We start from the raw sequence: 17,449 nt of genomic DNA, 5'->3' as shown, positions 1-17,449 counted from the left end.
CAAGATTCTTTCCCTATAAGATCAAGAACAAGGCAAGAATGTCCCTTCTCACCACTACTACTCAACACTGTACTAGAAGTCCTAACTAATACAAGACAGGAAAAGGAAATACAAGACATTGATTAAAAGAGAAATAAAACTGTCTTTAATCAAAGATGACATGCTTGTCTATGTGCAAAATGCCAAAGAATCAACCAAAAAACTCCAAAACCCTGGAACTAATCAATGATTATAGCATTGTTTCAGGATATTAGGTTAATATACAAAAGTCAATTCCTTTCCTATACAGCAGCAATGAATAATTGGGATTTAAAATTAGAAACACAACACCATTTACATTAGCACCAAAAAAACAAGTACTTAAGAATAAGTCTAACAATATACGTACAAGAACTGCAAGAAGAAAACTGCAAAACTGATGAAAGAAATCAACATCTAAATAAATGGAGAGATATTCCAATTTCAAGCATAGGAATACTCAACACTGTTAAGATGTCAGTGCTTCCCAACTTGATCTATGGATTCAATACAATTTCAGTCAAAATTCCAGCAAGTTATTTTTTTGGGGGCGACAGTAACAAATAGATTCTAAAATTTATAGGGAAGGTCAAAAGACTCAGAGCAGCCAATGCAGCACTGAAGAAAAATGAAGTCAGAGACCTGACACTTCACAACTTCAAGATTTACTATAAAGCAGCCGTAATCAAGACAGTATGGTATTGGTGAAGAAACAGACAAATAGATAGTGGAACAGAATACAGAGCCCAGAAATAGACACACACAAATATAGTCAACTGTTCTTTTATGAAGGAGCAAAGCCAAGTCAATGGAGAAAGGACAGTCTTTTCAACAGATGGTACTGGAACAAAAAGATATCCACATATCCACATGAAAAAAAAAATCTAGACACTGACCTTATATCTTTCATAAAAATTAACCAAAATGATCACAGATCTAAATGTAAAATGCCAAACTATAATATTTCTAGAAGATAACATAAGAGGAAATCTAGGTTACCTTGGATTTGGTGATGATTTTTAGATATAATACCAAATACACAATGCAAGGACAAAATTGATAAGCTGGACTTTATTAAAATGAAAACTTCTGGGGCTCTCAAGATGGCTGGTTGGTGCCTTGACTAGCTCATACCAGCAGCAGTGGTGGAACTTGCTGCTGGTGCCAGCCACCCCTAGAGTGGCTTAAAAAAAGAAATAAAACAAAAACAAAATCTTCTGTTCTGAAAAAGACACTGTCAAGAAAATGGAAAGACAAGCTGCAGACTGGGAGAAAATATTTGAAAATCACATTCTCTCTCTGATAAAGGACCTGTATCTGAAATATACAAAGAGCTCTTAAAACTCAACAATAAGGGCTTCCCTGGTGGCGCAGTGGTTAAGAATCCACCTGCCAATGCAGGGGACACAGGTTCGAGTCCTGGTCTGGGAAGATCCCACATGCCACGGAGCAACTAAGCCCATGTACCACAACTACTGAGCCTGCACTCTAGAGCCCGCGAGCCACAACTACTGAGCCCGAGTGCCACAACTACTGAAGCCCATGTGCCTGGAGCCCGTGCTCTGCAACAAGGGAAGCCACCCAATGAGAAGTCCATGCACCGCAACAAAGAGTAGCCCCTGCTCGCTGCAACTAGAGAAAAGCCTGTGTGCAGCAACAAAGACCCAACGCAGCCAAAAATAAAAATAAATAAATAAATTTATTTAAAAAAATAACCCTCAATAATAAAAATAAGAACCCAATTAAAAAATAGGCAAAAGATCTGAACAGACATCTCACCAAAGAAGATATATGAATGGTAAATAAGTACATGAAAAGATGCTCAACATCATATGTCATCAGGGAATTGCAAATGAAAACAACGAGATATCATCACATACCTATTAGGATGGCTAAAATCGAGAAAACCGACAACACCAAATGCTGACAGGGATGTACAGCAACAAGAACTCTTATTCATTGTTCATGAGAATAAAAATGGTACAGCCTCTGTGGAAGACAATTTGGGGGTTTCTTACAAAGCTAAACATAGTCTACCATACACTCCAGCAATTGCACTCCTCGGTATATTTACCCAAATGAGTTGAAACCCTATGTCTACACAAAAACCTCCACACGGATGTCTACAGCAGCTTTATTCATAATTGCCCAAACATGGCAGCCACAGAGATGTTCTTCAGTAGGTGAATGGATAAACTGTGGTATACCCAGATAATGGAATATTATTCAGCACTGAAAAGAAATGAGCTATCAGGCCATGAAAAGACAGGATGGAATCTAAAATGCATACTGCTTAGTGAAAGAAGTCGATCTGAAAAGGCCACATACTGTCTAACTCCAAGTACATGATGACATTTGGAAAAGGTAAACTACGGAGACAATAAAAAAATCAGTGGTTACCAGAGGTTTGGGTGATGGGGAGGAAAGAGATGAGTAGATGGAGCAAAGGGAATTTTTAGACAGTAAAACTACTTTGGATGACATTGCAAAGGTGGATCTATGACATTACGCATTTGTAAACAAACAGAGCAAAACAAAAAACTCTCAATACATTGCTTCATTCACTAGAGAAAGAACCAGAGAAATAATGTTTGCGTGAGAAACAGCTTGTTGGTTAATACAGATGTGCACACCCACTTTTCTAGGTCCCTACCTGTCTACCCCCTTCCATCCCTGCTCACCTGCATGGGGCACTGTGTGAAAAGGCACCTGCTCAGATGGTGAGGGTACAGGGAAGGGAAAGCACAGGTTATTCTGGCTGCTGGGCTGCTCACTCCGAGCCCCTGTCATCATGTGCTCCCACACTGGACCCTGAACACATCTGATTCAGCCTGTTATGTGTAGTGACTTCTACCCATACAATCCTTGCAAAGTTATAATCCTTGATTCCAGTTCTTCAACTGTATTACTTTGCTATTGCTACATAACAAATTACCACAAATTTAGCATGTAACACAAATTTATCTCACAGTTCCCAGGGGTCTGGGGTCTGGGTATGGGTTAGTGGGGTCTCCACTTAGTGTCACGAGGCTGAAATCAAGGTGTCGGCTGGGATGCAATCTCATCTAAGACTCAGGGTCCTCTTCCGGATTCACTGGTATCTGGCAGAGTTCAGTTCCTTATGATGGAAGGACTGAGGCCCTCAGCTCCCAGATGCTGCATACCACGTCTTGCCACGTGGCCTCCACAAGATGGCAGGTAAACAGGAGAATATCTCAGCTGCTTTGAATCTCTGAGCCCAGTTCCTTTTAAAGCCTGATCCACTTACATCAGGTCCAATCTGGATAAGTCCTTTTGATTATCTGCAAAATTCTTCATCTCTGTCATATGACATCCTAATCACGGCAGGCAGCTCCATCACCCTCACTGTCCTGCCCACACTCAAGGCGAGGGGATCATACAGGTGTACACCAGGGGCAGGAATTTCGGGGGCCATCTCAGAATTCTGGCTACCTCATGGGTAAGTCATCCTGATGAAACTAACATCAGATTAATTCTCCTAAATCAAGTGATTCACCATACTACCCCCTTCTCTCAAAATAGCCTTCAACAGTTCTGCAAAACACAGAGATAACTCTAAATACGTTAACTGGATACTCAAGGCCTTTCTCAACCATGTCCCAGGAGACATTTCAAACCTCCACTCTGACAACCCCTCATGGCTAAGCCTTCAGCCACATCCTCTGCCTGCCCCCTTCCCCCTTGTGCTCTCTGTACCTGCATTCCTAGTTGCACTCTTCCTTCAGACCTAATCCACCCCTTTCCCTCCTCCTCCTTATTCAAACCTGTACATCCTTTAAGATGCTGCATCAACACCTGTATAAAACCTTTCCTGACCCTTTGGACTCACATCAAGCTTATCTTTATTTGAATTTGTCCTAAAGTACAGTGGTGGGTTACAAAAAATGACGATAAACTTCTCATCCCTGGATACACACCCTTTGCAACGCAACTCTGCCACTCACCTCATCAAGAGATGGGCTGTCTTTATCTACCTTCTGACACTGTGCTGGGCCCTGTGAATGTTTTTAGCCAATGGGACATTAGCAAACATGATGCAAGCAGACACTTAAGAAGCATCTGTGCACTGGCCTTGCCCTCTTGCTGTCTTGGGAACTCTGCTACCTCTACCAGGTGACTGAGGCTGGACTAATCTCCCAGATGAGGGACAAGTGGCCAAGTTATCCCTGTGGCCCCAACTGACACTGGGCCAACCACCTGTCACATGACAAATAATAAATGTCTGATGTTTTAAGTCATGGGGCTTTGCACCGACATTTGTAGCAAACTACTCACTCCTTAAGAAAATAAAAGATTCAAGGGCCTCCTTTTCAACATTTCTTTTGTGCAGCTTCATTGTAGTAAGTGTTCTTCTGAAAAGAGTTAATTGCAGCTTGCAATGGAGGGTCAGCTCACATACATGAATCACATGCTCAACATCTGGAGGTAGCCATGGGAGCAGGCCATGAAGCTTCTCAAAGTCACTTGGCTTTTAAAGGTGGAAGCAACCCCAGTGTCCATCAACAGATGAGTGAATAAACAAAATGTGGTTTATCCATACATTGGACTATGATTCAGCCATAAAAATAAATGAAGTTCTGAAACATGCCACAACATGGACACACTGGGGAACCAAAATATTCGTGTGACTTGCCTTCTCATGAGACTCGTTTTATTGTGTCCTGGAACCAGAATGCAGTATCTCCCAGGTGTGTCTGAAGTCATCATCATCACTCATCAAATCAGAGGTTCCAGTTTCCTGTTCAAATCCTTCTGTGTGTCTTCCTTTGTCCCACCTCTTCACCTCTGTTAACTAAAATCCCTTCTAGTAATTTCTCTCCAGGCCCTCAACAGATCCTAAAGTAAACTGAGAACCTCTGAGGTCAGAGTGGTACTCTGTAAGCATGAAGTCACAGGCTCAGGTTAATAATCAACCCTCTGAGCAAAGAAGAAGAGCAAATGCTAGAGAGGAAAGAAGAGAATGCAGGCCCCTCAAGAGCAGTGGGGAGTCGGCAAGTTAGCCAGCACCATTTAAAACCAGCATCAGTCTATGCCTGGGGAGGACTTTCACCACAGAAAATCAACAGACTCAAATTTGGTAACATGGACACAGAAAACCACCACTGCTGACTGACCTTTCATTCTGGGGGCATTCTATTAAAACAAACTTTCAAAAATTCCCCAAATGCCCCTATTTTCCAACAACTTTTGGAAAACTATATCCCAACATGTCAAGGAGCTTGGTTTTAGGGTCACAGGAAACAGTCATTCACATAGGAGAATAGGAGATAGAAGATTCTTAATTCTATACACACTCAACTTTTTTCATCTCAGACAAGGACTGAGTCCTGGGTAAGTACACTAGTCCTCCAGTTAGCCTACCAAAATACTAACTTGTCCAATGAACTTGTCCAATGAACTATAAAAAGAAGCCTGCAAATACAAACCTAAAATAGAAACATTCTCTTTTTAGTAATAAAGTTTCTAATGATATATTAATAGTATGTAATACCGTATTTCCTCGATGAGAGAGAAGTATTATTACTAGAAAAACCCATCTGGCTTGCCTCTGCAATAAAGCCAGTCTCCCGAGGACAAGAACCATGTTGGTTCTTCCATCCACAGCGCAAATACTTTGTACTTGGATGCTCTCAATAAGTATGTCTTGAACATCAGTTTGGAGGCAATCAGACTGTAAATTAAACTTTTCACCGTAAGTAGGTAATGAGTGGTAAGAGGCAATATATTAAAAGGTTCAATGGTGCTTTAAAGAGAGCATGCACCCATGCATACAAGAACACCCGTCTGGCTTTTCACTGTTGCTGGGACTGTTGGAAAGAGAGAGACAGATGGTATCATAGTGTAACAACATTCTGGGCGTGGGGTGGGGTCGGCGAGGCTGTGTGGAGGGTCTGCCCCCATGGCCTATGTGCCACTTCTATGCCCCTGGCCTTGGTATCCTCATTTTAAACAGCAAGCTCTACCTCGGATTGTGTACTTAAGTTCCTTGTATCCCTAAGAGATTTGATGCTATTTGTGCTACTTTTATTGCAGAATTGGTTCTCAACGGTTTCCATGTTTTCTACAATTCCACTATCTCCGATCAACAGTAAAAAAATCATATATGAGCTTTTATGACTCGGATATTATAAGTGTTCAAAATATATAACACCGATGTTCCTATGTACCCTTAAAGACTCCAATGTCCTCACTTTTACATTCAGAAAATGAAAGCTGCCTTAGATATATAATTACAAAAACTTATTAATGCATATTTAATTGTATGACGAAAATGACACTCTGGCAAGGGATAGAAGGATTAAGCAAATTAATTAGATACAAAGTTCTTAGTCTCAAAAGCTGAATTCCTAGGAAGTTTTAAGTGTTTGTCACCTGTGTTACTACAACTCCAAAATGACTGATTTTCCAAAAGGATGGTGGGTAGGGGGTGGGGGGAATGACTTATGAATTAACCAGGGATTCTTTAGATATAATTATAAACTGCCAATCACCATGATTTCAATGATATTCAGGCTTTTAAAGCTGTTTCATAAAAAAAAAAAGGAATTAGTCCTTATCTAAAAGACTATTTATGAGACTTAAGGAACTTATACATTCATGGCTGAGTGTTCAATAATATACTCCCAGGGGCTTCCTTGGTGGCGCTGTGGTTGAGAATCTGCCTGCTAATGCAGGCGACACGGGTTCGAGCCCTGGTCTGGGAAGATCCCACATGCTGCAGAGCAACTAGGCCCATGAGCCACAACTACTTAGCCTGCGCATCTGGAGCCTGTGCTCCGCAACAGGAGAGGCCGTGATAGTGAGAGGCCCGTGAACCGCGATGAAGAGTGGCCCCCGCTTGCCACTAGAGAAAGCCCTTGCACAGAAACGAAGACCCAGCACAGCCAAAAATAAAATAAATTAATAAAATGGGTTAGTCTTACATCGTACATAATCACTGAGAGGAAATACCAGCCATGTTACAGGAACCCCAAGTTTGAGTAGATCATAAAAAAAAAAATAGTAATAATATACTCCCAGTGGAATGGTCTCTAAAAATGTCCATAACTAAAAACAGAACAAGGAAAAAAACTGAATGGCTTACTCTCTTGTTGGCGAGTTAGTGGAGGATTCCTTTTTTGAATCTGGAGAGCTTAGGGCTTGCACAATGCAACTATGTTTTTCAGTGGATGGGGCACCTCTTTCTCGCTTGGAGTGAACTGAATTGAAGGCCTCTATTCCATCTTCTTGCTCTACCGTGTCACCTGGATTTGGCTGTGGCTCTGGACTCCTTAGAATCAGATCCTCTTCACTTACAGAAACCGTGAGGTCACTGCTGCTGCTCTCACTCTCCTCCTCCTGCCCTTCCCACATTTTTCTGCAGGGCTCCTGTGCCTCTGGGTCCCCGCGAGGAGGACGATCTGTAACGGGGACATGAACAGATTACTGATCACTGACTTCAGGCGGCAGCAAGGGGTGAGACGTCCTACCTCCCAGAGCAGAGCTGCTCATCTGTTAGAGACGTGTATAAACAATCCACAGCGAACTACAGTATTTTAAGACCCATGAAAAATATTTTTAAAATATCACAGTGGGTTTAAAAATCAGAGAATTTGCTCGCAAAAATATTTCCACGTACATAGTTAAGAACTCATTAGAATGGAATTTGTTGGCAAAGTCACTACTTTGTTTTTTGACAGATACTATTAGACAGTATTTTGTATTCTTACATAAGACCATCACCACCCAAAAAACTAAATACCAACAAAAATCAGCAAACCATTTCAGCCTCTCAGCCCACCTGAGGAAGCTTCCCAGGCAGGATGCTTCTCTGGAGAACACTCGTTTTCAGATGCACTGCATTCTGAGCCTGACGGCAGAGAGGCTGGCAGTCTGGCTCTTTCTTCCTCGACTTCAATATGCTCCCGTGTCAGTATTTCTCCCTCTGATCCCTCTGATCTGCTGGAACTGTCACACTTTAAATCAGTGGTTCTGTTCTCTGGACTTAATCTCTCCTGTAATGGGGAATGGAGTTCGGCAGACTTTCTGCCTTCAGATAAATTACTCTTGCCCTGACGTGCGTTGCTTCCTATCTCCAAGCAATGAGTTTGTTCCTCCTCAGACAACGCGCTGGCTGTGACTGGCGTTTTCTCACCCATCTGAAGAGATGTCTTTCCATCTATTCTGTCAGACTTATTTAAGCACTGTGTGTCACTATGAATTTGTACTACATAGCTGTCTGTCACATTACTGCTCCGGGCTGTCTGCTGGTGTGAATGTGGGTCAGGAATTGAAAAGTTCTTTGTGGGTTGGGGAGATTTCTGTTCTGTACTGAAATCTCCAACGCCTGAGACGGCTGACACTTGGCGGCCCATAAAGATTGTTGCTGGGTGATACAATCCTCTTGACGCGGCGGTCCCTGAGTTAATTTCTGCCGGCATTACAACCTGCACCACCAAAAGACATGAAAGTTAAACAGGTTGTGTATGAACAATGAGGTTATTTAGGTTGTTTACAGAAATGAAATTAGGTCAGGAAGCAGGACCAATGAAAGCAACAGCTACCATGTTCTATAAAACTCATGGCTTCCTACAAAATGAATGACCAAAAAACAGTACAGTCCACACTATTTAATTGTAATAACAATATTGGTTCACAAAGCAAATATGGTCAGGGAACTATGGAATCTGTATTTTTCAAAAAGAGATACATACATTGCATTGTACAGCTATGTGAATGTATTTAATGCCACTGAACTGTACACTCAAACATGGTTAAAATGGTAAATTTTCTGTTACGTATATTTTACCACAATTAAAAAAATAAACTTTGAGTTCTAACCACTTTGCACAGAGAAGTGGATTTGATGAAGCTACAGAGGTACTTGAACAAAAAAACCAGGGGCATATAAAGGACTATTGGGGGTTTCAAAACTCTATTTCTAGTAGTATGGGTAATATTAAAAAACTTCCAATAATCACATATTCAAGACTGCATTAAAATATAATGCATATGTGCAAAATAATCTAATTTCCTGTCAAACTGAAAATAATAGCAGTTTTTTTCTGAACAACTTCAAGTAATTTTAAAGACATTTAAAGCAATTTAAATTCACTGGCATGTCTATGGGGACTATGAGCACTGTCTCTTCCTTAAAAAGAGAGAAAGGAGGGGACGAGGGTGGGATGGGAAAGAGAAACAGAAGTAACTGGTTCAGTGGCTTGATCAAGGACACACAATGGGAAGCAGAACTGGAAGTAACAATCATAAAGCCTTGAAGAAGTTAAGTGTTTTTCTTCCAAAGGGACCAAAGCACCTCCACATACACATAGCATTTAGTCCACAGAGCACTATAGGTTGATGGGGAGATGCATCTGCACCCCTCCTCTGCAGATGGAAAAACTGAGGCCAAAATTTTCAGAGAAGATGTCATTCACATAGCTGAAACAGAATCTAGGTCTCACTTCCCTTCAAACATACTGTCTCTTCTATTTCTAAAGATAAAACAAACAACTTTGAAGCAAAAACAAATGAAAAGGGATGTCAGAGAAATGGCGGAATAAGGACCTCTCAAAATTCTCTGCTCTGTAAAAGAAACAATAACAGTGGAAAACATCTTCAGAATAACTTTTCAGAACTCTGGAAATTACCAAAGGCTTGCAGCAATCTGAGGAACATTTATTCAAGAAAAGTAACTGAATCTTGGTAGGAACGGCAGTACTTCACGTGTCTGAACTTTGCCCTATTCGCATTTCCCCCTCCTCCAGTCTGCAGTAACCTTGAAAATCAGCAGCCTGATACACAGCCTGTAAACCAGCACCCTTACAGACACTGAAAGGAGTAGAAAAGGACTGGAACTCTTTCAAAGCCCCATTCCCAGAGAACTGACATTATTTGACCTGTCTAGTAGCTCCCTGGAAGACCACCCTCACAAGACTGTCTTTATTTGACCTGACTTGGAGCTGACACAGCGTGAACAGCCTTTCCCTGGGGGTTATTTGTCAAAAATAAGCAGAGGCAAATGTTTAACATCAAGGCTGCCTAAGGCAGTGGATAACAGTTGGGCAAACAATAGGCTAACTAAAATAACTTAAAAGGAAAAGCTGGTGAATGAGCTGTCCACAGGGGGCTTTGAAAAGCTCCAGCATATTCCTGGAAACCTAGACTGTGGGCATGCTCAATAAAAGTCCTGAGGGGGCGTTCGTTCTGGAAGGGAAGAGATTTGCGGCCTGTGCATGCGCAGTGCAGCTTGCTGCCCGGGCTGTCCGGCTCCGGCCGTGGCGGTTCCACACCAGCACGACTTCGGTGCCGGACCCAGTTTCCCGCCACCTGACCATGCTCCTGGGAGACGCCCCACCTCACTGTCACTCGGAGTTTTGTGGGGGTCAGGCGTCCAAGAGGATTGAGGTTTGCTTAATACATGGCGTGTGCGAGACTCCTGAGGACGACTCCAGAACCATGGGCCTCCAGCATCCAGGTCACTGAGATTCCACATATAAGTGACATCATATGATATCTGTCTTTGTTTGACTTACTTAATGAACTTTTAATGAACAGCATCCATGTGGCTGACAGGGTCTCAGTGCTCAGACCAGGTGTCAGGCCTGAGTCTCTGAGGTGGGAGAGCCAAGTTTAGGACACTGGACCACCAGAGACCTCCCAGCCCCACATAATATCAATCGGTGAGAGCTCTCCCAGAGATCTCCGTCTCAACACTAAGACCTAGCTCCACTTAACTACCAGCAAGCTCCAGTGCTGGACACCCCATGCCAAACAGTTAGCAAGACAGGAACACAACCCCACCCATTAGCAGAGAGGCTGCCTAAAATCATAATAAGTTCACAGATCCTCCAAAACACACAACCAGGTGTGGTCCTGCCCACCAGAAAGATAAGAATCAGCCTCACCCACCAGAACACAGGCACCAGTCTCCTCCACCAGGAAGCCTACACAACCCACTGAACCAACCTCACCCACTGGGGGCAGACACCAAAAACAACGGGAACTATGAACCCGCAGACTGTGAAAAGGAGACCCCAAACACAGTAAGTTAAGCAAAATAAGAAGACAGAGAAGTATAGAGCAATGAAGGAGCAAGGTAAAAACCCCACCAGACCAAACAAATGAAGAGGAAACAGGCAGTCTACCTGAAAAACGATTCAGAGTAAAGATAGTAAAGATGATCCAAACTCTTGGAAATACAATGGAGAAAATACAAGAAACGTTTAACAAGGACACAGAAGAACGAAAGAGCAAACAATGATGAACAACACAATAAATGAAACTAAAAATTCTCTATAAGGAATCAACAACAGAATAACTGAGGCAGAAGAACGGATAAGTGACCTGGAAGATAAAACAGTGGAAATAACTACCACAGAGCAGAATAAAGAAAAAAGAATGAAAAGAATTGAGGACAGTCTCAGAGACCTCTGGGACAATATTACATGCACCAACATTCAACTTATAGGGGTCCCAGAAGAAGAAGAGAAAAAGAAAGGGACTGAGAAAACATTTGAAGAGATTATGGTTGAAAACTTCCCTAATATGGGAAAGGAAATAGTCAATCAAGTACAGGAAGCACAGAGAGTCCCATACAGGATAAATCCAAGGAGAAACAGGCCAAGCCACATATTAATCAAACAATCAAAAATTAAATACAAAGAAAAAATATTAAAAGCAGCAAGGGAAAAGCAACAAATAACATATAAGGGAATCCCCATAAAGTTAACAGCTGATCTTTCAGCAGAAACTCTGCAAACCAGAAGGGAGTGGCAGGACAGTTTTAAAGTGATGAAAGACAAAAACCTACAACCAAGATTACTCTACATAGCAAGGATCTCATACAGATTTGATGGAGAAATTAAAAGCTGTACAGACAAGCAAATGTTGAGAATTCAGCACCACCAAACCAGCTTTACAACAAAGGCTAAAGGAACTTCTCTAGGCAGGAAACACAAGAGAAGGAAAAGACCTACAATAACAAACCCAAAACAATTAAGAAAATGGTAATAGGAACATACATATCGATAGTTACCTTAAATGTAAATGGATTAAATGCTTCAACCAAAAGACACAGACTGGCTGAATGGATACAGAAACAAGACCCATATATATATGCTGTCTGCAAGAGACCCACTTCAGACCTAGGGCACATACAGACTGAAAGTGAGGGGATGGAAAAAGATATTCCATGCAAATAGAAATCAAAAGAAGGCTGCAGTAGCAATTCTCATAACAGACAAAATAGACTTTAAAACAAAGACTATTTACAAGAGACAAAGAAGGACACTACATAATGATCAAGGGATCAATCCAAGAAGATATAACAATTGGAAATATTTATGCACCCAACACAGGAGCACCTCAATACATAAGATAAATGCTAACAGCCATAAAAGGGGAAATCAAGAATAACACAATAATAGTAGGGGACTTTAACACCCCACTTTCACCAATGGACAGATCATCCAAAATGAAAATAAATAAGGAAACATAAGTTTTAAATGACACATTAAACAAGATGGACTTAACTGATATTTATAAGACATTCCATACCAAAACAACAGAATATACTTTATTTTCAAGTGGTCATGGAACATTCTCCAGGATACATCATATCTTGGGTCACAAATCAAGCCTTGGTAAATTTAAGAAAACTGAAATTGTATCAAGTATCTTTTCCAACCACAATGCTATGACTAGATATCAATTACAGGAAAAAAAAACTGTGAAAAAAAAGCAAACACATGGAGGCTAAACAATACACTACTAAACAACCAAGAGATCACTGAAGAAATCAAAGAGGAAATCAAAAAATACCTAGAAACAAATGACAATGAAAACATGAAGACCCAAAACCTATGGGATGCAGCAAAAGCAGTTCTAAGAGGGAAGTTTATAGCAATACAATCCTACCTCAAGAAACAAGAAACATCTCAAATAAACAACTTAACCTTATACCTAAAGCAGTTAGAGAGAGAAGAGCAAAAAACACCCCAAAATTAGCAGAAGGAAAGGAATCATAAAGATCAGATCAGAAATAAAAGGAAATGAAGGAAACAAGAGCAAGGATCAACAAAGCTAAAAGCTGGTTCTCTGAGAAGATAAACAAAATTGATAAACCATTAGCCAGACTCATCAAGAAAAAAAGGGAGAAGACTCAAATCAACAGTTAGAAATGAAAAAGATGAAGTAACAACTGACACTGAAGAAATACAAAAGATCATTAGAGATTACTACAAGCAACTATATGCCAATAAAATGGACAACCTGGAAGAAATGAACAAACTCTTAGAAAAGCACAACCTTCCGAGACTGAACCAGGAAGAAATAGAAAATATAAACAGACCAATCGCAAGCACTGAAATTTAAACTGTGATTAAAAATCTTCCAACAAACAGAACCCCAGGACCAGATGGCTTCACAGGCAAATTCTATCAAACATTTAGAGAAGAGCTAACACCTATCCTTCTCAAACTCTTCCAAAATATAGCAGAGGGAGGAACACTCCCAAATTCATTCTATGAGGCCACCATCTCCCTGATACCAAAACAAGATGAATATGTCACAAAAAAGGAAAACCACAGGCCAATATCACTGATGAACATAGAGGCAAAAATCCTCAACAGAACACTAGCAAACAGAATCCAACAGCACATTAAAAAGATCATACACCATGATCCAAGTGGTGTTTATCCCAGGAATGCTAGGATTCTTCAATATATGCAAATCAATCAATGTATATACACCATATTAACAAACTGAAGGATAAAAACTGCATGATAATCTCAATAGATGCACAAAAAGCTTTCAACAAATTCAACACCCATTTATGATAAAAGCTCTTGAAAAAGTAGGTATAGAGGGAACGTACCTCAACATAATAAAGGCCATATATGACAAACCCACAGCCAACATCATTCTCAATGGTGAAAAACTGAAACCATTTTCACTAAGATCAGAAACAAGACAAGGTTGCCCACATTCACCACTATTATTCAACATGATTTTGGAAGTTTTAGCCACAGCAATCAGAGAAGAAAAAAAATAAAAGGAATCCAAATTGGAAAAGAAAAAGTAAAACTGTCATTGTTTGCAGATGACATGATACTATACATAGAGAATCCTGAAGATGCTAAGATGCTACCAGAAAACTACCAGAGCTAATAAATGAATTTGGTAAAGTAGCAGGATACAAAATTAATGCACAGAAATCTCTTGCATTCCTATACACTAATGATATCTGAAAGGAATGATATCTGAAATATCTGAAAGAGAAATTAAGGAAACACTCCCATTTACCACTGCAACAAAAAGAATAAAATACCTAGGAATAAACCTACCTAAGGAGACAAAAGACTGGTATGCAGAAAACTATAAGACACTGATGAAAGAAATTAAAGATGATACAAACAGAGAGATATACTATGTTCTTGGATTGGAAGAATCAACATTGTGAAAATGACTATACTACCCAAAGCAATCTACAGATTCAAGGCAATCCCTATCAAACTACCATTTTTCACAGAAGTAGAACAAAAAATTTCACAATTTGTATGGAAACACAAAAGACCACAAATAGCCAAAGAGACCCTGAGGAAGAAAAACGGAGCTGGAGCACTCAGGTTCCCTGACTTCAGACTATACTACAAAGCTACAGTAATCAAGACAGTATGGTACTGGCACAAAAACACAAATACAGATCAATGGAACAGGAGAGAAAGCCCAGAGATAAACCCACGCACATATGGTCACCTTATCTTTCATAAAGAAGGCAAGAATATACAGTGGAGAAAAGACAGCCTCTTCAGTAAGTGGTGCTGGGAAAACTGGACAGCTACATGTAGAAGAATGAAATTACAACACCCCGTAATACCATACACAAAAATAAACTCAAAATGGATTAAAGACCTAAATGTAAGGCCAGACACTATAAAACTCTTAGAGGAAAACATAGGCAGAACACTCCATGACATAAATCACAGCAAGATCCTTTCTGACCCACCTCCTAGAGAAATGGAAATAAAAACAAAAATAAACAAATGGGACCTAATGAAACTTCAAAGCTTTTGCACAGCAAAGGAAACCCTAAACAAGACGAAAAGACAACCCTCAGAATGGGAGAAAAGATTTGCAAACAAATCAACGTACAAAGGATTAATCTCCAAATTATATAAAGAGTTCATGCAGCTCAATATCAAAAAAACAAACAACCCAATCCAAAAATGGGCCGAAGACCTAAACAGACCTTTCTCCAAAGAAGATATACAGACTGCCAACAAACACATGAAAGGATGCTCAACATCACTAATCATTAGAGAAATGCAAATCAAAACTACACTGAGGTATCACCTCACACTGGTCAGAATGGCCATCATCAAAAAATCTAGAAACAATAAATGTTGGAGAGGGTGTGGAGAAAAGGGAACCCTCTTGCAGTGTTGGTGGGAACGTAAATTGATGCAGCCACTATGGAGAACAATATGGAGGTTCCTTAATAAACTAAAAACAGAACTACTATATGACCTAGCAATCCCACTACTGGGCATATACCCTGAGAAAACCATAATTCAAAAAGAGTCATGTACCACAATGTTCATTGCAGCACTATGTACAATAGCCAGGACATGGAAGCAACCTAAATATCCATTGACAGATTAATGGATAAAGAAGATGTGGCACATATATACAATGGAATATTACTCAGCCATAAAAAACAAAATTGAGTTATTTGTAGTGAGGTGGATGGATCTAGAGTCTGTCATACAGAGTGAAGTAAGTCAGAAAGTGAAAAACAAATACCATATGCTAACACATATATATGGAATCTAAAAAAAAAAAAAAAAAAGGTTCTCATGAACCTAGGGGCCAGAGAGGAATAAAGACGCAGATGTAGAAAATGGACCTGAGGACATGGGGAGGGGGAAGGGTAAGCTGGGACGAAGTGAGAGAGTGGCATGGACATATATACACTACCAAATGTAAAACAGATAGCTAGTGGGATGCAGCTGCATAGCACAGGAAGATTAGCTCAGTGCTTTGTGACCACCCAGAGGGGTGGGATAGGGAGGCTGGGAGGGAGACACAAGAGGGATGGGATATATGTGTACGTATAGGTGATTCACTTTGTTATACAGCAGAAACTAACACAACATTGTAAAGCAATTATACTCCAATAAAGATGTTAAAAAAAAAAAAAAAGAAAAGTCCTGAGAAGGGCCTAAGCTGTCACCTCAGGCTTACCTTTCAAGGTAAGCTCTGGGCAAGCACTGACATGAAGGCTAAGGTGGAGCTGGAAACTGCCTGGATGAGTGCCAAAACCCCTTGGCAAAGACTGTGAGAATTACAGGTTTCAGGCATTTGAAGAAAGCTCTGTCTAATCATTAGCTGGTTACTAAGCTAACTGAACAGAAACTTCAGTGACCACACATGACGAAGAATACAGGTTTTACACAATTCAGAAAATCACTAAGCAAGCAAACAAAACAATAAACTCTAGGAAGGGGTAAATCTGACGTTCATTTTATTATTTAAAATGTCCAAAAGTTAACAAAAAATTATGAGATGTTAAAAGAAACAAGAAGGTATGATCCATACACAGGAGGAAAAAAAGCAGTCAATAGAAACTATCCCTGAAATCCTGAGGAAAAAGAACAAAGCAGGAGACATAACCCTCCCAGACTTCAGACAATGCTACAAAGCTACGGTAATCAAAATGGCCTGGTATTGGCACAAAAACAGACACATGGATCAATCTAACAGAATACAGAGCCTAGAAATAAACCCACACACCTAGTCAATTAATCTTCAACACAGGAGACAAGAATATACAATGGCAAAAAGCAAGTGGTGTTGGAAAAGTTGGACAGCTGCATGTAAATCAACGAAGTTAGAACACACTCTCACACCATACACAAAAATAAACTCAAAACGGCTTAAAGACTTAAACATAAGACATGACACCATAAAACTCCTAAAAGAGAACACAGGCAAAACATTCTCTGACATAAATCCTACCAATGTTTTCTTAGGTCACTCTCCCCAGGCAACAGAAATAAAAACAAACAAATGGGACCTAATCAAACTAACAAGCTTTTGCACAGCCATAAGGAAACCATAAACAAAATGAAAAGACAACCTATGGAATGGGAGAAAATATTTGCAAATGATGCAACTGACAAGGACTTAATTTCCAAAATATACAAACAGCTCATACAACTTAACAAAAAAACCAAACAACCCAATCCAAAAATGGGCAGAAGACCTAAGTAGACTTTTTTCCAAAGAAGAAATACCGATGGTCAATAGGCATATGAAAGGATGCTCAATATCGCTACTTATTAGAGAAATGCAAATCAAAACTACAATGAGGTACCACCTCACACCAGTCAGAATGGCCATCATTAAAAAGTCTACAAATAACAAATGC

At 40.2% G+C, this 17,449-nt stretch overlaps 1 protein-coding gene across 1 annotated transcript in view; it reads right to left on the bottom strand.

The window, feature by feature from the left end:
- The window catches only part of KIZ (kizuna centrosomal protein), a 121,295-nt gene that overhangs the window by 64,502 nt on the left and 39,344 nt on the right, over window positions 1–17,449 (bottom strand). Inside the window, exons 5-6 of the mRNA XM_007454530.1 lie at window positions 7,820–8,465; window positions 7,124–7,439 (exon numbers count right to left, since the gene is read on the bottom strand). Of these exons, the coding sequence (XP_007454592.1) occupies window positions 7,124–7,439; window positions 7,820–8,465 (962 nt within the window). The remainder of the gene's footprint in view (window positions 1–7,123; window positions 7,440–7,819; window positions 8,466–17,449) is intronic.

This window comes from Lipotes vexillifer, unplaced genomic scaffold, assembly GCF_000442215.2.
Source record: "Lipotes vexillifer unplaced genomic scaffold, Lipotes_vexillifer_v1.1 scaffold365, whole genome shotgun sequence".
Taxonomy (NCBI): Eukaryota; Metazoa; Chordata; class Mammalia; order Artiodactyla; family Lipotidae; genus Lipotes; species Lipotes vexillifer.
Note: the sequence above shows the minus strand (reverse complement) of the source record. Positions and strands in the feature narration are given on the sequence as shown.